We start from the raw sequence: 19,398 nt of genomic DNA, 5'->3' as shown, positions 1-19,398 counted from the left end.
TAATTTAAGACTTGACAAAGCTTTTTAAACTTATTTAATACATCACTAAGATAATAAATATGCTGACCACTCTATCCATCCATCCTTGGTCCATTCTGGCCAGAAAAGCCCCAGGTTAAGGAAATCTCAGAGTGAAATACATATGGGGACCAGGCAGGTGATCTAAACAAGTCACGACGCCTCTATCAGATGTAGGAAATCATTCTTGTTTCTCCATACACACATACACGAAAACCATTAAAAAAAAAAATACCTAAAGAAAAAGGACAAAGAAAGCCTCTGGAAGCAAGTACAGTAATTACAATAATAAATACTCTGTTGATTGCTGACAGATCTTATTTCTCAACAACAAAAAATGCTAGGTTTTTGAGTAAAATATCTGGTTTTTAAGTGCTGGCTAACATTAAAAGAACTGTACATACCAAACAAAAAGTGCACAAAAGGTAGATGGCCCAACCTTGTTCTACCTCGAAGTGTTCTTTGGCCAGTGTCAGGGACACTCGAGCCTGAGCAGAACAGAGGTCTGAGTCAACCTGCACAGTGTCCAAAAGGACACACTGAACAATCCGACCCTTCTTCTACAGATATTAACCCATGACAGGTTTTGATAACATGTCATACTCTTAGGGAGAAGATGGAGTCAGAGGAGTGGGGGAAATCTCTCCTGGGTGGTGAGATTTACACTGATACTTAGATGTAGCAGTTTGCTGGGTGAATGCAGAGGGAATGGGGGGTGACTCAGGTTCAGAAACTGAGGGGACCTGCACACAGCTGGAGTAGCGGTATCAGGGTCTGAGTGTAAGGATATGAGCATGGAGAAAGCAAAGGCTCCTTGTCAAATGTCAAACTGAGTTGCTCCCTGTCATAAAGCTAATTAAAATCAGTATACATGTACTTCCATCCAGTGTAATGTGACCTTATCCAGGTCAACTGTTAATCGACCCACATTATGTTAACACTATATATCAACAGTTCTCAACCCTGATGGTGATTCAGAACCATAGGTGACACTTCTTAAAACTACCCAGAGTTTCCAAGTGTACATGGTAGAGAGGGCCCCCTCTGAAGCACAGAGAACACTGAAAACCACTGACCTGCGTGTTTTACAGATTTTCATTTACTCATTAAAAGGAAAAAACAATAAAAAATACACTGAGTCACTTTGTGGTACAAAGTACTATGGACAATAAAAAGTCCATATCATGATCCTGCTTATAAGAAACCAGTGCTGCAGGGCTAACAGATGTGAAGTGCTTAGAGCAGAGCCTGGCACACCAGCAAATCCAATTTAAGTATTTGCTATTATTATGTCATATGCTGCTAAAAACAAAACAAAACAAAAAAACAGAAACAATGCCCTGACGTGTGGCGCTTGCCCATCTCCACGGTGTAAATATTCCCACCATGGCCTGTTTCAAGCCACTAACAGCAGTTTACCTGCTTGCACAATTCCTGAATAGTTAACAACTGGCTTTCACAAGCCCCTAAGAGTCAGCTATTGTACACCTTAGATTTGCCTCTGGTTGAGGCACTTTTGAGTTTCTCCAGTTATCCAAGTGATTAGTTTACGATATGGGCATGTGATTCTAAAACACTCGAAATCTCCTGGAACGAAGGAGCCCTTTCCATCAGAGATGCCAACAGGGACAGCCACAGCTGTGTTCCTTACCTTGTGGAGGAGATTTTTATGTAACAGGAGAGAAGGGGCCAATAGACAAGGAGAGAAGCAGAGAACAGCAGTGTGAAGAAAAGCAGGGGCATCTGTACTCTGAAACCCCTGGTCTAAGCAGAAGGCTTCTTGCAGTTTGTCCTGAGTCTCTCTAGAAACCTTCATGGCACAGGGCTCTCTAAGACATTCCTCTCCCAGCCTTAGCTGTCACCACCTCACAGTCTCTCAGGACTCATAATAATACACACTCTACAGCAGTTGCCAATTGGTACCCTGTGGTCCGTATGCAGCCTACAAATTATGTTTGGTTCCCACTTAAGGTTGCCAGATAAAATTTTAAAATGCCTAGGTAAATGTGACTTTCAAATAAACAACAAATACTTTTTGTTGGTATAAGCATGTCCTATGCAATATCTGGGACCCTGCTCTCCCACTCACACATTTACGTTAACTGACTGGCATCAGACTTCTGAGTCTGCAACCTTAGGAGAAACCACGTGTCATCCTCTCTTCTACAATGCCTTTCCGAGGCCTCATGTGAATGCCTACAAAACTGAAAGGAAAGGCACTCGCAGCTCTCTGTGATGCAGCCCCCACTGACTTCTCCACCATCTTCTCCTGAAACTTGCCACCTTTTGCTTGCACCCAGCAGTTCCTGGTGCTGTTGCTCACCTCAAGGTCCTGGCCTTTATTATAACTCCTGTGGGTGAAGCACTCCTCTCCACCTCCTCACCTTGCCAGCTCCAGGCATTCCCTCTGTGTTTTAGGGCACCATACAGACAGCAAGGTGGGAAGAAGCAGAAATCCACAGCCAGACTACCTTGCTCGGTTGCCCTGGATACACTTTCTTTCTGTGCCTCATTGCTCAATGCTCTCTTAACAGTGGCTGTGGTGATGATATCTACCTCACAGGGACGTTGTAAGGATTAAATCCATTCATAGAAGCAGCATGCTTATTAGAATTATGGCTGTATCATATTGTGTTATTAAAATACCAATTACCTATTCAGTCTATTTATTGAGCCCAGTATGTGCCCAGTACTAAGTTTGGCACATAGAACACACAGGAAACTGTCACAGATGGAGCTCTAGGGGAAGTCCAACAAGTAAACAGGAAGTGTTAATATCATGTCGTATGTGCTCTGAGGAATGAAGAAGGGTTTTGTGGAAAACTGAAGGTGGGCTTAGAGTGGAAGGGCAAACTTTAGAGGGCCAAAAAAGCTTCCTAAGGGGAACCATGTTAAAGATGAGGCCTGATGGGATGAAGAGCTTTAGTGCAGAGCAAAGAGGCCCTCCAGGCACTGGCAGCGTGCAGCAAGACCCAGGTCATACTACCCATCGCAGGGGACCAAGACTCTTCAGCATTTTTGCCTGCTGTGTAAGGCTGCCTGGAGGCCTGCGTGTTGATCTCTGTATCCTCAGCTCTAGCATGGTGCTCAGCACACTGTGGGACTTAAAAAAAGATTTTCCACACCAAACATGATCCAAAACTCATAGGTTACCGTTTTCAAGCTTTAAACATCACTATTCTCCAGGTTTGCAGTTAAAAAAACTCTTGTCTTTCAGAATCTTATATTCTGAAATTTTATGATCACCTATGGACAACACTAGCTCTAACATGACAGTGGTTTAAAAATATTCTCTCCAAATGAAGGTAACTAAAGAGGAGACCCACAAAACTGTGATTCAGGAAGGATTTAAAAGGCACAGAGGGAAGGAAAACATGTATCAAAGACCTAGGGGAAGCAGTGACCGAAGAACCAAGCAGTAAAAAAGCCTTCTTAATTCTCAATGTGACTAAGGAAACCAGACCTGGAAGGTAAGAAAGCAGGAAAGTGTAACAGCAGAAAAAGGACATTAAAAAAAAAAAAAAAAAAAATTAGCATCTGGGCATAGACAACACACAAGAAATTCCAGCAGCCACTCTTTTTTGACCTTTAACGTGTACCTGAACTAGCGGGTGCAGGGACATCACCATAATGGGGTACAGCCCTGGCTGGATGTCTGCACCAGTGATCTAGAGTTCTACCCATAAACTGAGGTTTCCAAATGGTTTGGGTGGTAACCATAAAAGCAAACACTTGTCTTTGCCAAGGTACTATTCTAAGCATTATACATCTCTTACTCATTTAATCCTTGCAACAATCTTGTGAGGTAAATCCAATTATTAGCTCCATTTTACAGATGGGGAAACTGAGAAGCAGCACAGGTTAAGTAACTTGCTCAAAGTCACAGAGCTAGTAACAGCGGAGCTGGTGTCCTATGTTAGGCAGTCTGGCTGAGGAGTCCTCGCTTTCACTACTGTACTCATAACCAGCTCTTTTTCTGTCTGGATGCTTAGATCTTGGACTAAAAAAAATCTGGTAACTTTTCAAAATTAGTTTCCTTGGGAATTGGGAAACCAAAGGAATAGTGGAGGGAGGGCAATTAATTTGAGAGTACAGGTCTGGAAGCATGCATACTCCATGTACCCCTCCGTTAGGGCACAGTGAGGACCTAAACTTTGCAGGCTGTTGGTAGGACTGGAATGTATTCAAAGTGCACGGGGCACGCAGTCGCTGCGCAATAAATATTTATTTTCTTCTCTTGACAAAAGGTAAAATGAGGGCTAAGATCTTAATGACTTCTCAACTAGTGTTCCGTCCAATACACTACGCTATATACTACGCATCTCTCCCAGATTGCAGTTTAAACACTGATGGGTGGTTGATCGTGCAAATTGAAAAATGCAGCCAAGAAAAATGCAAGTCCCAAATCAAGTGGCTGTGTCCACAATCAGCTTGTGTCCAGAAAGACATGCAGAGAAGTTTCACGACGTGGGATCTTCAAGGACAGCCCCAGTGCTCCTGACCCCGCCCCTCCTCTGCTCTAGAAACCGATTCCCCAGCACGATCTTGCGCAGTTTGCCCCTCCTTCGTTCTTCCCTACCTCTCTCAACATTAGCTAATGGCTGAGCTAAATGTGCCGGTCCCCAGGGCACTAGCGCGGAGCGGAGGCTGCACACTTCCGCCCCGTCTCGCCGCTGGAGGCCTCGCTCTGCGGAAAGACTCGGCCGCCGCAGGCCCCCGACAGCGCCCGCCGCTGCCCAAGCCTGGAGGAAACTCAAGCCCCAGCCGCCATGGAGGTTGCGCGCAGTGCGCCCCGGGGAGCCCGCGCCACTCACCGGGGCGCTCTCGGGCAGGTTGTAGCGACACAGAGTGTGGTCCAGGTCGAATCCGACCACGTCGCAGGCGGCCAGGGAGAAGTGCTGAGCCATTGCTGCGCGGGGAGCACCGAGGAGCCCCTCGGCCGGGGAGGGTGCAAGGAGCTGGCTGGCGGGACGCTGCGGGACAGGACCGGGTCGGACGCGGCGGGGCGGGGCTGCGGCTGTCAGGGCACCGGCGCGGCAGCCTCTCCCGCCTCCCGCGCCCTGCAGCACCGCCCCTGGATACGCTTAGCCCCCGCCCCTCGCGCGGCCGGCGTCCTGCGCCGCCGTCCGGAGTCAGGTAGTCAGCTCGCGTCCTCCTGATACCCCAGCGCCGGCGACCTCGCTCTGTCCCGCAAGCCTGGGAACCCAGAAGGCAATAGGAGCGGTGCCGCTGCTGCACAGCTGAGACCTGTAGGCACTTAGCCCTTCCTACCACAAAATTAACCGGGAGTCTCCATCGCCTTCAGGGCGCCTCGGAAACCAGGAGATCCTGAGGTTAGACTTGACCTTTTACCCCTGTGTGCGAAATAGCGTAAGATCATGGAAAAAATTCATTCTCTAATATCCCTCTGACCCAGTTAGCCTGCGATTTGGAAGGTCTTTTCGCCCACGTGATCTTTGACAGTGGTTTAAACCAAAAACTTTGTATTCCTTGGTTTCCTAAGTGTAAAATGAGAGAGAGACCTTTCACCATTTCATACCCTGGAGTGCGTTAGAAAATAAATGTATCAGACCTCGTGAAGAACCGTTTTGCAAGATGATACTGGTTATGGAAACCAATATTGGTTATTACTTGATCATCCTATTTTGTTATTGTAATGAAGAATTTTCTATGAAAGGACATCAGACACTTCATAGAAATATATAGAGTATGCTACAGAAAAAAGAAAACTTTTGTAAACCGGGTTTAAGGTTTATAGAGCACAAAATGATTTGAGTGACATTTGCTTAATTCCCTCAAAAACTGTATAACTACTACCATTTTAGATGCAGAGAAAGTTAATCCATTACATACAATGTATGCCTTAGGGGATTTAATTCTCTTCCGGATTGCCTGATGTGAAGGACTAGCACTTTGAGATCTTTATTACATAGTGCCTCATTTTAAAAAGAAAATACAAATCTATTATGTTTATATTGCTTCAGTTTTAAATTTAAAGGAACAGTGTGTCTAATGGGACAAATCAATAGTCATGACATAATGAAAATATAATTGATTAAGAACTGCATTTAACCCTTTCAAATACTAATCCTTTTGAGGCTAATAGACCAGAGGATTAATTTAGTGCAATAGATAGTGCAATTGAGTAGGAGGACACTTATACCTAGTAGACCCATTTGAATAAAATTGATAACTTGTTCCATTATGATACTTAAAAGCCCCAAACAAATCTCTCTGGAATAGGAAAAGTAAAGAATCTTCAAGAAGATTGAGCTGTTCACTGATGAGTTCAACAACCATGTCTTCGATGTCTGTGAACCAAAAGAGAAAAGGCTGGATTGTTGGAGGAGCTGGAAAAAGCTTGTTGGCCCTGGAGCATTGACCTTGGCATTCTTCTCTGCCCCTTGCAATAGAGTGCTACCAAAGTCACACTTCCAGGTAGATGCCACGTTGAAGGGCACACGTTTCCTTGGGGAATATCTTGTTTCATGTGGGAGTAGGTGCTTTAGGTGCTTTAGGGACTTACCTTAGTAATACAAATGTAATAGTACATTCATTTTAAGAGGGAAGAGTAGAAAAGGATTGTTTTTTATTGACTTAGCCAAAACTTGTCCTTACAAAACCTCTTGAGTGTGCTGAATTGTGAACAGGAAATTGGGGGTGAGGGGAGAGAGGGAACCAGGGCACTCTTAAAGAGAAAAAGACCCCTGGGTGTATAGTCAAGTGGTCCTGGGACTGAATCTTGCCTTTACCTGCACATCTAACAAGTTATATATATTCTGCATGTTTACACAAACAGTTCTTGTGCTAGAGAGTCCACATCATTTAAACTTTGTGGGAGAATTTTGCAAATGATCCAATCCTAGAGGCTTGTACTTTCTTGAGCCCCACTCACCTTTCCTTTCTACCTCAAACCTCAGTCTGACTCTTCCAGAAATATAGGGGATGGTTCCCTTCTCTTCTCCCATTCCCTACATAACCCTGAGTTTAAATACAAACACACAGTTTAATGGTTTGATAAGGTTATTTCCAGATAAGGATATTTCATTTTCCCTGCACATTAAACTTCTATCACATTTACTGATAAAATGCCACAGCTCTTGTATTATCAACTACAAGTTCAATCTTCTACTCAGGTACCAATTAATTTCTGTTTCTTTGAGTATCATGGACTGAATTTTGTCCCCCACTCATTCATGTGTTGAAGACCTAACCTACAATGTGTTTGTATTTGACATAGGGCCTTTAAGGAAGTAATTAATGTTAAATAAGGTCATAAGGGTGGAGTCCTAATCCAACAAGATTAACATTCTTAGGAGGAAGAGACACCAGCGTCTGCAAGCACAGAAGGCCATGTGAGGAGCCAGAAAACCACGGCTGTCTGCCTGGCATCATGCCAAGGTAGGCGGATCGCTTGAGGTAAGGAATTCAAGACCGGCTTGGGCAACATAGCGAGACCCGTCTCTACAAAAAATACAAAAATTAGCAGGGTGTGGTGGCAGGCACCTATAGTCCCAGCTATTCTAGGGGCTGGGGTGGGAGGATAGCTCGAACCTGGGAGGAGGAGGTTGCAGTGGGCTGGAATCAGGCCTTCGCACTCCAGCCTGGGTGACAGAGTGAGAACCTGTCTAAAAAAATAAAGGGCTGTCTGAAGCCAAGGAGAGTGGCTTCACCAGAAACCAACCCTCACAGCATCTTGATCTTGGACTTTCAGCCTCCAGAACTGTGAGAAAATAATGTTTTGTTGTCTAAGCCACCCATTGTGTAGTATTCTGTTAAGGCAGGCTGAGCCGACTGAGGCAGTTAACAAGGATAGTTGAATCAGTGTTGTGTTAAATGTAGGAAATATTTGCCATTTGAAAGATCTGTAAAGGACGTGAACTTGGGTTTATGTTATTTGTTGACTTCTTAAAGTTGGGTACTTTTGCTTATGTGTAACATTAATACCATGCTGTGAAGTTTTAGAAGTTTTAGTTTTTTTTTGTTTTCAGTATTTCATGTACTGTTTTTTCTTATACTTGTGAGTCATGTAATAATTTAGAAATATTCAGAAATAGGAAGTTATGTTACAACTGATTTTCTAGAATTGAATTTCATTATTACAATGAACCTGCTTTTAATTGAGGTGGTACTATAATTTAGCAGTTTTAACCTTAGGTGTGACTTGTGATTAACTAGCTTAAGCTTTAGACTTCATAATATCTCACTAACTGATCTTTTGTGAATTGATAATACTGTATTTTAACATCTATATTGTAAATATGATTTGCCAAACATTTTGGGAAAGGAGGGAAATGGACTGTTTCTTTTTTCATTGGTTTAAAATATGCTTTTCTAAATATTCCTAATTAAATATTGTATGTTCAACTTTTTGTATAACCTAAGCCAATCTACATATCTTCTGTGGCACATATAATTTCTTTAAGGGGTAAGAAAAAAGTTCATTTACTAAATTGGAAAAAAATAGGAAAAATATAAGTTTCTAAAAATAGAACTCTGTGGCACTTAAATATTAGCCTTTTAGCTACATAGAACCAAATACTTATTTGTAATATTGTGCTGATGCCTTTAGATGGCAGTAGTTCTGCATGAGGAATATTTTTCATTTTTTAAGTAATCTTAAAATCTTTACATTTCTTAATTAAACATACTTCATTTTCTAGTCTCTTGATTTTCTACTCTGCTCTTACCACAAGAAAAAGAAGCCTACTTAGAAATTTCACTGTGTTTTTTTTGTGTGTGAATTTATTTTTGATGATAGAGAGGGAGGATGTAATGGGACAAAGTCCTTTTAAGTCCAGAGTTGGTTCCTTCCAGTGGGTTCTTGGTCTCGCTGACTTTAAGAATGAAGCCACAGACCTTCGCAGTGAGTGTTACAGCTCTTAAAGGTGGCACAGACACAAAGAGTGAGCAGAAGCAAGATTTATTGTGAAGAGTGAAAGAAAAAGCTTCCATAGCATGGAAGGGGACCCGAGTGGGTTGCTGCTGCTGGCTGGGTTGGCCAGCTTTTATTCCTTTATTTGTCCCCACACGTGTGCTGCTGATTGGTCCATTTTACAGAGTGCTGATTGGTCCATTTTATAGAGTGCTGATTGGTCCATTTTACAGAGTGCTGACTGTTATATTTACAATCCCTTAGCTAGACACAGAGTGCTGATTGCTGCGTTTTTACAGAGTGCTGATTGGTGCATTTACAATCCTTTAGCTAGACACAGAGCACTGATTGGTGTGTTTTTACAGAGGAGTGATTGGTGCATTTACAATCCTTTAGTTAGACACAGAGTGCTGATTGGTACATTTACAATCCTTTAGCAAGACACAAAAAAATTGCCAAGTCCCCACTTGACCCAGGAAGTCCAGCTGGCTTCACTTCTCAATCTCCCCTCTAAACAGGACACCCAAACTGCTATTGGGAATTGGATGATGACCGTTCTAGCTACTTCCTGCTGGATAGGGGCGAAGAAGGGGCCCTGCAGTTGTAGTGTCCTCCAGAGGGGAAATTTTTAGGCCAGTCAGAGGACCAGCAGGTTGGTATAGGGGTCCTCAGTAGAAGTTGTTAGTTGAGCTCATTTGGGGTTCCATTTGTAAGACCATCTGTAGCTTGATGGCCTTGATCCTAGAGGAAACAAATTTGACACGGAGGTTAAAAATAAAGGGCCCGAAGGCGAGTAATACCAAGATGGCTGTCACGGGACCTAGAAAGGGGAGAAGTCATGTCACCCAATTCCAGAGGTTGGTATAAGAGTTTGAAAGGCGTTGTCTGATTTCAGAAGCCTTTTCTGTAAATGCTGGGTGGCATCTCTTATTATCCCTGACTGGTTAGTGTAAAAACAACACTCTTCCCCTAAGAAGCTGCAAAGTCCTCCTTTCTCAGCAGTGAGGAGGTCTAGGCCTTGGCGGTTTTGGAGAGTCTCTGCTGCCAAAGAGGCTATTTGGGATTGTAGTTACTATCCTTACTGGATATATTTTGTTATTTCTTGCAAACTGTCTGAGAAATCCGTTGAGAGTGTGTGGTAGTAGGATCATGAAGTAGATAAACCTGCTATTCCACTTCCTGTAGCAGTGGCCATTTCTAACCCTATAAGTAGGGGTATTAGTTGTATGGCCCTGCGCTAATGGACTTGAGCTTTGAGGGGCACTGATAGGGTCTGATTTCTGTAAGATTAGAAGTTAGGATAATACATGTTACACTGTTAACTTTTAGCATACTTTACTTTTGTTGAAAACCTTGTAAGTTTGGGATTTTAATTTTTCTTTGCTAGTAATAAAACATTTTTCAGTCCATATTAACTTAGAATCGGTATAGATGGCTCCCTCCTGATTCTGTAAGTACTTTAAGGTTTGGCTGAGTGCAAACAACTTGCAAGTTTGAGCAGACCAATTACTGGGCAATTTTCCTAACTCTGCTTCTAGAAGAGTGCCTTATCACTTACCGAATACCCATTGTATCTCTTTCCCTTACTTGCCTGGGAGGAACCGTCTATTGTCCTGTCCTGAAGCGAGTTCCTCCTAGGTCTGGTCGGACATTTGTATGATAATTAATTAAGATTTAGATCCCCTGTTATGAAACCTGCTGGGTTAAGGATTTTTGATAGGAAGACTATGGGTTGTCAGTGGCCTCAGTATTTTCGGGCTATGCCCTTGTTTACACTGACAACAAGGTGGTATTGGAGTGTTATGGGGTTACAGAGAAGAACTCAATTATCAATTATAGGTTTTAAATTTACCCTGGCTTTTAAAGGAATAGGATATACTGTTTTTTCTTTACTGCTTCCATCTCTCTTTCTTTCTCTTTGACTTCTTTGTCTCTCTCTTTCTTTCTTACTCTCTCTTTGTCTCTTCCTCTCTCTCTTTGACTTTCTGTCTCTTTCTCTCTGACTCCCTCTTTGTCTCTTCCCCTCTCTTCCTCTCTCTCTCTGACTTTCTGTCGCTTTCTCTCTTTCCTTTCTGCTGGTCTTTCCCTGCCTCTGCCAGCTGCTTATGCTGCTGTTCTCCCCTTTCCTTCCCCTTTTGATGGCTTCGGCAGTGTAAGACTGCCACCTCTTTGGATTTTTGCACTGCGTGCAATAACTCCATGGTTTCCTTGTGATATGTAATGGGAGTTCCCCCAAAGGTTAGGAACTCCCTTTTTTCCATATTGCAGCATGAACACGTAGGATTAGATAAGCATACTTACTATCTGTAGCAAAGTCTTCCAATTACAACTGGAGAGGTGGGAGAAATACCTGGTTACAGGCCGTCCCAGGATTCCTCAACTGGTAACGGACCTTACAGGCGATTAATGCTGAGAAAGCCACATCAGTATCCAGGAGGAAGTCAATTTCCTGGCCCTGAATGGTTAAATGTACCCGGGGCTCAGTGAGAGTGATGACATGAGCTGGTGCTTGCTCCGGGAACCCTCAGTCCTGTTGTTGGATCATCTTGTTGGGGGATTCTGGCCCAGAGAACCTTTGTCCTCTGGGGCTGTGTGCCTTCCAGTGATTGCCTTGGCATAGTGGACATGGGCAAGGGGGCAGCTTGTTTCTCGTTGGACAATATTTTTAAGGTGTACTTGCAAACCACACTGATAACAAGCCCTACTGGGTGATGGCCTGCTCCATTTTCTGTCCTCTCAGAACCACCAAGGTTTGTCTGAGGGCCATGACTAAGGCTGCAGCCTTTCTCTTATCTCACTTTTCCTTTTTGGCCTGTTCCTCTTGGTCCCTATTATAGAACACCGAGGTTGCCAGGTTTAATAATGCCTCCAGATTTTGTTCAGAGCCCAGGGCTCACTTTTGGAGCTTCCTATTGATATCTGTGGCTGATTGGGTAATAAACTTATTTTTTAGGATCAATTGAACCTCAAGTGGGTCAGGTGACAGGGGAGTATATTTTCTTAAGGCCTCCCGTAGCCGCTTGAGGAAGGCAGAAGGATTTTCTTCCTTTCCCTGAGTTATGGTGGACATCATTGAATAATTCCTTTTTCCTAATTCTCCTTAGTCCTTCTAGAACACAGGTCAACAGATGTTTGCAACTCCAGTCCCCATGATCTGAGTCAAGGTCCCAGTGGGGATCCATACTGGAGATGGTTTGCTGACTGGTAGAGAATTTGTCCCTTTTTTCAGCTGTCATTCTATCATTTACTTGACCAAGATACCAGGTATCTCCAAACTCTTAGGCTGCAGCTAAAGCCACATTATTTTCACTAAAGGCCAGCATTTGACTTAACAGCAACATGACATCTCTCCAAGTGAGATCAAAGGTTTGCCCTAGACCCTGTAGGACATCTGTGTACCTATCAGGTTCATCTGAAAACTTCCCCAGGTCTACCTTGATCTGCTTTAAATCAGAGAGGGAGAAGGGGACATGTGCCCAGGTTGGGCCAAATTCCCCTCCCCCTACAGCTTGAAGGGGACATAACCGATAGCCTGGGGGGTTTGGTGGTCCCTTGGAGATTTCTTTGCTTGTTTCCTTCTGGGCAGGGGAGATTAGAGGAGGCTTATCATTAAGAGGAAGGGGAGCGATAGGGAGGCTAGGATTTGGGGGTAAGCTGAGAGGACCTCCTGTGGGATGTAAATTGCAGGCTTTGCATAGTTGTGGATTCACCTTCAGTGAAAAGAAAACTTGGACATAAGGTATTTCACTCCATTTGCCTTCCCTATTACAGAACAGGTCAAGCTGCAGGATAGTATTGTGTTTTATACCTTCCTCAGGTGGCCATTTTTCCCCATCAGAGAGAGAATATTGGGGCCAGGCCATAGTGCAGAAAAAAATGAGCCACCTCTTTTTCAGGGTTTGTGGGTCAAACTGGTCCCCATGGTTTAGGATGCATTTCAAGGATAAGCCTGTTGATGCCTGAGTGTTTCCCATCTGAAAGAAAAAACCGCCCACAGTTTTGGTTTGTTTGTCCCCCCGCCCCCCAACTACCCAAGAACCTGTAATGGTCCCCAGACCCTGCTGATCAGAATAGTTGTGCTCACCAACGCAGCAGCAGAAACCCCTCTTGCTCAAGAACCTGCAATGGTCCCTGGACCCTGCTGACTGGAATAGTTGCGCTCACCGACGCAGCGGCAGAAATACTAGTTTTCCTCCTGCACCACAAGGAGGATTGAGGAAGGTCGGATGTAGTGGTCCTTACCGATGCATTCTTGAAAACCTGCACCTTTGTCTGTCCTCATAGACCACAAAGAGGACTGAGAAAAATCGGATTTAGTGGCCTTACCAACACATTCTCAAAAACCTGTTAGAGTCCTAAGCATTCTCCTGTTAGTATTGGGACCTTACTACTGTCCTATAAAGATATTATGCCCCCAAAATGAAGTGGAGGGCCATACTCTGAGGGAGGGAAGGGATCTCCACGGTTGGAAGAGTGATGCCTTTTGTTCTCACTTCTCATCATTTGGATAGGAAGGATATCATTTCTGAGGCTCCCCGTATCCTAGCTTCAGGAATAGCTTTTATCAGGCCTTCGAGTCTGAGGAGGGATCCTAAAATTCCAGATAGTCCCGACCCCCTGCCCCCTGCCGACAGGGCTTTGGGCAAAAACTATGTCTCTGATTCGTAAGCCCAGGTACCTAAAGAAGGTAACAGAGTCCTGAAGTTTATACTAGAAATCATTCTGATGGGAGAAGCTAGAAAAGCACCAGAGATGGAGTGGTTTTTAGAAGTGGGACTAGCCTCGGAGAAGAGAGGCAAGAGGTGAGAGAAAGTTTGTCTGACAGGCGTTAGGACCCAGGAGGGGAGGGTCAGGATAGATAGGATAGATGGGCGAGTCTCGCTTGGGTGATGTGACTTTGAGAGTTTTGCACATGGCTACAGGGTCAACCAACTTTTTGTCCGGACCCCAGAGCTGAATGGCTTTCCTCTCTATCGACCCTTGGCTCAGCCCACAAGTACAGGAAAAGTGGAAGCTGGTTCCAGGCAAACCAACACTCCCAACTCCAAAGAGTTGGGGTTTGTTAGAGAGCACTTTCCCAGAAAGCCTGATACCTGTGTCTTTAGTTTGACAGCCACGCTAGTCTCTTTTAACTGGCCGATGGTTGTCTGGTGTTTAGCCCCCGAATTCTAAGGAAAAATAGGACAGAATAGCAAGCAAAAGGGGTCCAATGGTACTCACTGCTTGGCGACAGGCGATAGTCCCATTGTGGTTGCCAAAATGTGTCTGGAGTTGGTTCCTTCCAGTGGGTTCTTGGTCTCACTGACTTCAAGAATGAAGCCACAGACTTTCATGGTGTAACAGCTCTTAAAGGTTGCACGGACCCAAAGAGTGAGCAGAAGCAAGATTTATTGTGAAGAGTGAAAGAACAAAGCTTCCACAGCGTGGAAGGGAACCCAAGTGGGTTGCCACTGCTGGCAGGGGTGGCCAGCTTTTATTCCCTTATTGTCCCTGCCCATATCCTGCTGATTGGTCGATTTTACAGAGCGCTGATTGGTCCATTTTACAGAGTGCTGATTAGTGCATTTACAATCCTTTAGCTAGACGCAGAGTGCTGATTGGTGTGTTTTTACAGAGTGCCGATTGGTGCATTTACAATCCTTTAGTTAGACACAGAGTGCTGATTGGTACATTTACAATCCTTTAGCTATACACAAAAAATCGCCAAGTCCCCACTTGACCCAGGAAGTCCAGCTGGCTTCACCTCTCACTTTTGTAGGAAACTTCTTATAAAGTTGTGTCTAGATTAAAAAAAAATGTTTACAATATGAAATGAGTTCCTCTTGGATAAATATTAAGTGGCAGGATTACAATTTTTAAAAAAATCTCAAATGGTAGAGCAATGAATTGAAATTTAATTAAATGTTAAGTTTTGCTTTAAGGTTCAAATAATCAACTTTAATGATATTTGATAGGGAATGTTGATTTGCCAGCAACTGAGATGGAAATACAATATGGATAAACTCAAGGTAAGCTCAGCTAGTTCCAGGTTAAACTTAATGTCTCTTTGACTGTCACTTTATAATACCTCTCTTTGACTTTGACTGTTCTTTTGGGGGTGTGGGGCTTCTAAATTGCAGAAGGGCTAACACACTATTGAGAGGTCTGGAGAGAGGATTTTGATCCTTGGTTAATGGAATCCATATACATGGCCTTTCCTGGACTAGACCATCCCTGGTGATTTTGGGTTTCCTCTGGACTCAATGTCTGTAACCACCACTGCTGCATAAACTCTAAAACGCTTCAGTTTCAGTGTTGTCCAAAACATGTTTAGTTTTGACTGAAACCATGAGACAATTTCAGACCTGCCTCTCCACACTCAGCCAACCTCTATACTTATCTTGCAATCACAGGAAACTTTTGGGTTTGGAATCACAGAAAAAGAAGATGTATGTGCTATGATGCGGGAAGGTGAGGTCACTACCTCAGACCCTGTCTCTAGATGTGACCCACTGTTCCTATTCTAATCACTGTCCCATATCATCACAGGACACTCTGCAAAACTGTTTTCTCTCAGAATTCCAAATGCGAATCAGGACCTAGTTTTCTCTGCTTTGGGATCCCCAAGCTCATGTTGGGGGTGCTGTTGTTTCCCATGGAAGGGATTTAACCTTGCAGTGGGACAGAGTGTAGGACCCGTGACAAGGCTCATTATCATGCTCTTCATCCTGTTTATCTGAGACTAACATTGACAGACAAAATCCAAAATGCCCAATTAAATTTCAATGCCCAAAATATTGTGGAACTTCCTAATACTAAAGCATTATTTGTTTATCTGAAATTCAAATTTATCTGAAATTCAAATTTAAATTGATATTCTATATTTTTATTTGCTAAATCTGGCATTGTGAGACAGGGACTCTATATTCTTTTGAAACAAACTTCTTGGAAACCTTTTTGTAATTAGTATTTTTTTTCCTTGAGAAGGAAAATCTGATGTGCCTTGGGGTTTGTTATAGGCTGAAATGTGTCCGTCCAAAAGTCATGTTTTAAAGCTCTAACCCTCAGTATTTCTGAACGTAATTATACTTGGTGATACGGCCTTTGAAGAGGTGATTAAGTTAACATGAGGCTTTAAGGTGGGCCCAGATTCAATCTGTCTATTGTCCTTATAAGAAGAGAAAATTAGACATGTAAACATACAGCAGGGATGCATAATCAAAGAGTATGTGAGGACACAGCGAGAAGGCAGCTATCTACAAGACAAAACAGGCCTCAGAAGAAACCAAGCCTGCTGACACCTTGATCTTGGACTTCCAGCCTCCAGAACTGTAAGAAATACATGTCCTTTGTTCAAGCCACCCAATCTGTGGCATTTTGTTATGGCAGCCCTAGCAAACTAATATAGCATTCAAGACTATTTCTTTACTATTAGAGTCTAGAGTTCATTTTGGGAAACAAAACCAAGAATTGTCTCTCTTTCCTGCTCTAGAAGATCTTCCTTTAAGGGCTGGGTTCAGAAAACTATTGCTGCTTTCTGAGTGGGAGGAAATTTGAAGCAAAGATATCTCAGTCAATATCTTAATGTTATGCAGCATGGGCAAAATCTACAAGCAAAGATATAATGGAAGCATTTAAGCCAAGCCTTCCTATCTAGGGATTGGTGTCTCTGAGGGATTATTGGAAATGTGTGAGATAGTTTTGGAGTGTGGTCAGCATTTTGATGGTAATAGCAGTATAAATAATATGTAAGAAGACTGAAATGATTCTTACACTCATGTCTGCCTTTTCACAAAACTCTTTTGCCTCATGTATTGATTCCAATTTTTCAAATATCTAAGTGAGTTAAATTTTTGATTCTTTAAGGGTATTCCAAATATGAACATATTTCAGGAATCCCTTATAAACTGTGATCCAGTCAATGTGGGGCTCCCCATGGCTCAGTCTTCTTCGTCTTCAGACCTCTTGGGCCCCTTTCAGTCAGTTAGCTCAGAAAGTGTTTACTTTCATGACTTAACTGACTGAAAGCATCCAAGGAGAGCTAATCATATTAAAAGACCAATCAATCATTCGTTCATAAATTATTATAGAATTTGTCAGACATTGTCCCTGACTTTGCTTGCTCTGAGCACCAGAATCACATCTGCAATATTAGCTAGACTTGAGAAATTGAACTACGATAATACATATGAAGAAACCTCGAACCAGGGATGTTAAGAAGGTTTTTGTGGTAAGAGAATGCTCTTAGGTCTGGCTTTCTCTTCCTCCAGGGTTAGCTTGTTTTATAGTTCTTGTCCTACACCATTGTGCACTGAGGTATTGAGTTCTCTTGTCTGTTTTTTTATTACTATTTGCAGAAAATTTATAGTTTCTCAAAAGTTACTTTACTGACTCTTTCTCATGGATGGGTTGCCCTAAAAGCAGAGCCCGTGACAAGGACTTAGCTGTAGGTGGTATATTAGGAGATGATCCTAGGAATAAACAGTAAAGTAATGGAGAGTGAGCCAGTAACAATACCAAAAAGCAACATCAAGATCACTGTTGTAGGCAACGGTGGTTCAATTCTGCTGGCATGTCCCACGAAGCACAGAGGATCCTTCCTGGAGTTATCCACTGGAAGGAGGAGAGGCTGAATGTTTACCCTCTGGCTCCTGTTGTCATGATTGAGGGTTATCCACTCATTCAGGCCGTGCTTGCACTTGGGCTCCTATGGCCTCAGAGAAGGCCATTGGGCACAAAGGAGAAAGACTTTGCAGAGCTCTGTTGAGGTGGGTCATTGCTAGTGTGCCATAAGTCTGTACTTACATGAAAATGAGTATGTATGAGCTGTGGTTGAAATCAAAAGTGGGCTAAGGGGATGTGAAACAGGGTACCAGTGCCATCTGCTACAGTGGCCATTCTTGTAAAAGCTCATTCACTTCAGTACAGTCCACAAAATTTATTCCAATCTATAGGAATTAGTCTGGGAATGGTGTCTCCATCTGTTGGCCAGTCTGTCTCTAACCCCCTGTTCTATATCTTCTCTTTCTGTTCCATCTGTGGGCTACTCTGTGTATTCTCTGCACCAAGGAAAAGTAATACAACTCCGTGGAAATTACCATAAATAGTTTAGTGCTTTCCAAACGTGTTCATGTCATGACTCACATAGAAAATGGTAAAGTTTATTTAGCATGCTGGAACACACAGAAAAAGCTGGTCCAGGTAGGTGGGGCAGCCTAGGCTTTGGGCTTACTCTAGGGTGCAGAGGGCAGGGCTGATCAATATCGTAGCATAAATATAGCCTGGTATGTGTTGAGCACATTGGTTGGAATATTTTATTGAATCAACTTCTATTTTTCTCTTTTTAAATGCTAGTAAACTCTTGGCTTCTTACTTCTCAGTTCACTTTAGCAAATGTTTATTGAGAATGTACTGCGTGCTAGGCACTATGGTAGCTACCATAAAAAATATAGACAAAGTAGTACCTTGTCTAGAGGGGCCTGCAGTTTAGGGAAAGAGATGGCACATAATCTGATAACGACAATAAAACATTGTATGCACAATAAAGAGGAGAGGTTAGTTTGGCAAGGCATCTTTCATTCATGCTGTGCACTCTGCTCAAAATATTCTTTCCCCCTTGATTTCCTGATTTCCATTCCCATGCAGGATATCTCCCACATTACCTTCAGAAACGACATCAAGTATTTTGCCTAGCTGCAGGAACCTGAAGTTATCTTTACAACTTTTTGTTGTATTATAACCTGTTTTCATGTCAATCTTCTCCTCCAGCTCTAAGTTATTTCAGATGGAGACTTTGTCTTGTTCATTTTTGTGTCTCAGTGCCTAGCACACAACCTGGCACATAATGTCCATTGAATGAATGAATGAATTCCCATTTATTCATTTCCATCTTTTCAGTTGTGAAGTTATCAATGGCTGCAAAGAAGCTCTTACTTAGAGGCTGGAGGCACCCATATTTCACTGAAACTCTGAATCCCATGTCCTTGGTAATCAATCAATCAGGATCCGCATTTCACAGATTTAGAATAAAGATTTTAGTTGCTTGGAGCCAATGTCAGGAAGTGTTCTGACAACCATTAATTTTTAGTTCTGTCAAATACTGGTATCAGTGCATGAGCTACTACCTTTAATTTGACCTTTGGTAGACCATTGCCCACACCAAGAACTGACATGCAGACTATATAAATAATTACAGCATAAAGACAGCCTAAGCTAACATTTTAGCAAACTGAGAATGAGCTTACCCAGCAGCAATTACTTTTTAAATAGTACATCACATAGAAAGAATACTTATTTCAGGAACTTAGGTTTATGCATTTTATCACGAGATTCACAGTGTTCCCTTATTTCCTATTAATAGATTTTATCTATATTGAGATAATACTACCTACTAAATTATTTTCATTGTGACTTTTGACTGTTGGAAAATAGTGCTTTTTGTCCCCTGCAACTTGTTTTCAAAGCTGTATTTTTAAAATGTCATTTGGAAATACAAAAAATTAGCCAGGCGTGGTGGCGGGCACCTG

General features: G+C 42.8%; 2 protein-coding genes across 4 annotated transcripts in view; one reads left to right on the top strand and one right to left on the bottom strand.

Annotated features, from left to right (window-relative positions):
- Positions 1-5,025, bottom strand: part of LOC105465463 (5'-nucleotidase domain containing 1) — a 145,898-nt gene extending 140,873 nt beyond the window's left edge. For both annotated transcript variants that reach the window (XM_011713907.3, XM_011713908.3), the window contains exon 1: positions 4,833-5,025. In XM_011713907.3, coding sequence (XP_011712209.2) covers positions 4,833-4,925 — 93 coding nt within the window. In that variant the 5' untranslated portion in view covers positions 4,926-5,025. The remainder of the gene's footprint in view (positions 1-4,832) is intronic.
- Positions 5,026-5,160: 135 nt separating this feature from the next.
- The window catches only part of LOC105465460 (fyn related Src family tyrosine kinase), a 153,932-nt gene continuing 139,694 nt past the window's right edge, over positions 5,161-19,398 (top strand). Inside the window, exons 1-3 of one of the 2 annotated variants that reach the window (XM_071096344.1) lie at positions 5,161-5,351; positions 6,262-6,456; positions 7,335-7,437. The gene's annotated coding sequence lies outside the window, so the exon portion shown is untranslated. Of the gene's footprint in view, positions 5,352-6,204; positions 6,457-7,334; positions 7,438-19,398 lie in introns of those variants that run through there. The other variant, XM_071096345.1, reaches the window with a different exon arrangement.

The sequence above is a fragment of the Macaca nemestrina genome, chromosome 5 (assembly GCF_043159975.1).
Source record: "Macaca nemestrina isolate mMacNem1 chromosome 5, mMacNem.hap1, whole genome shotgun sequence".
In the NCBI taxonomy this organism is placed as follows: domain Eukaryota; kingdom Metazoa; phylum Chordata; class Mammalia; order Primates; family Cercopithecidae; genus Macaca; species Macaca nemestrina.
This window is presented reverse-complemented; position numbering and strand designations above follow the sequence as displayed.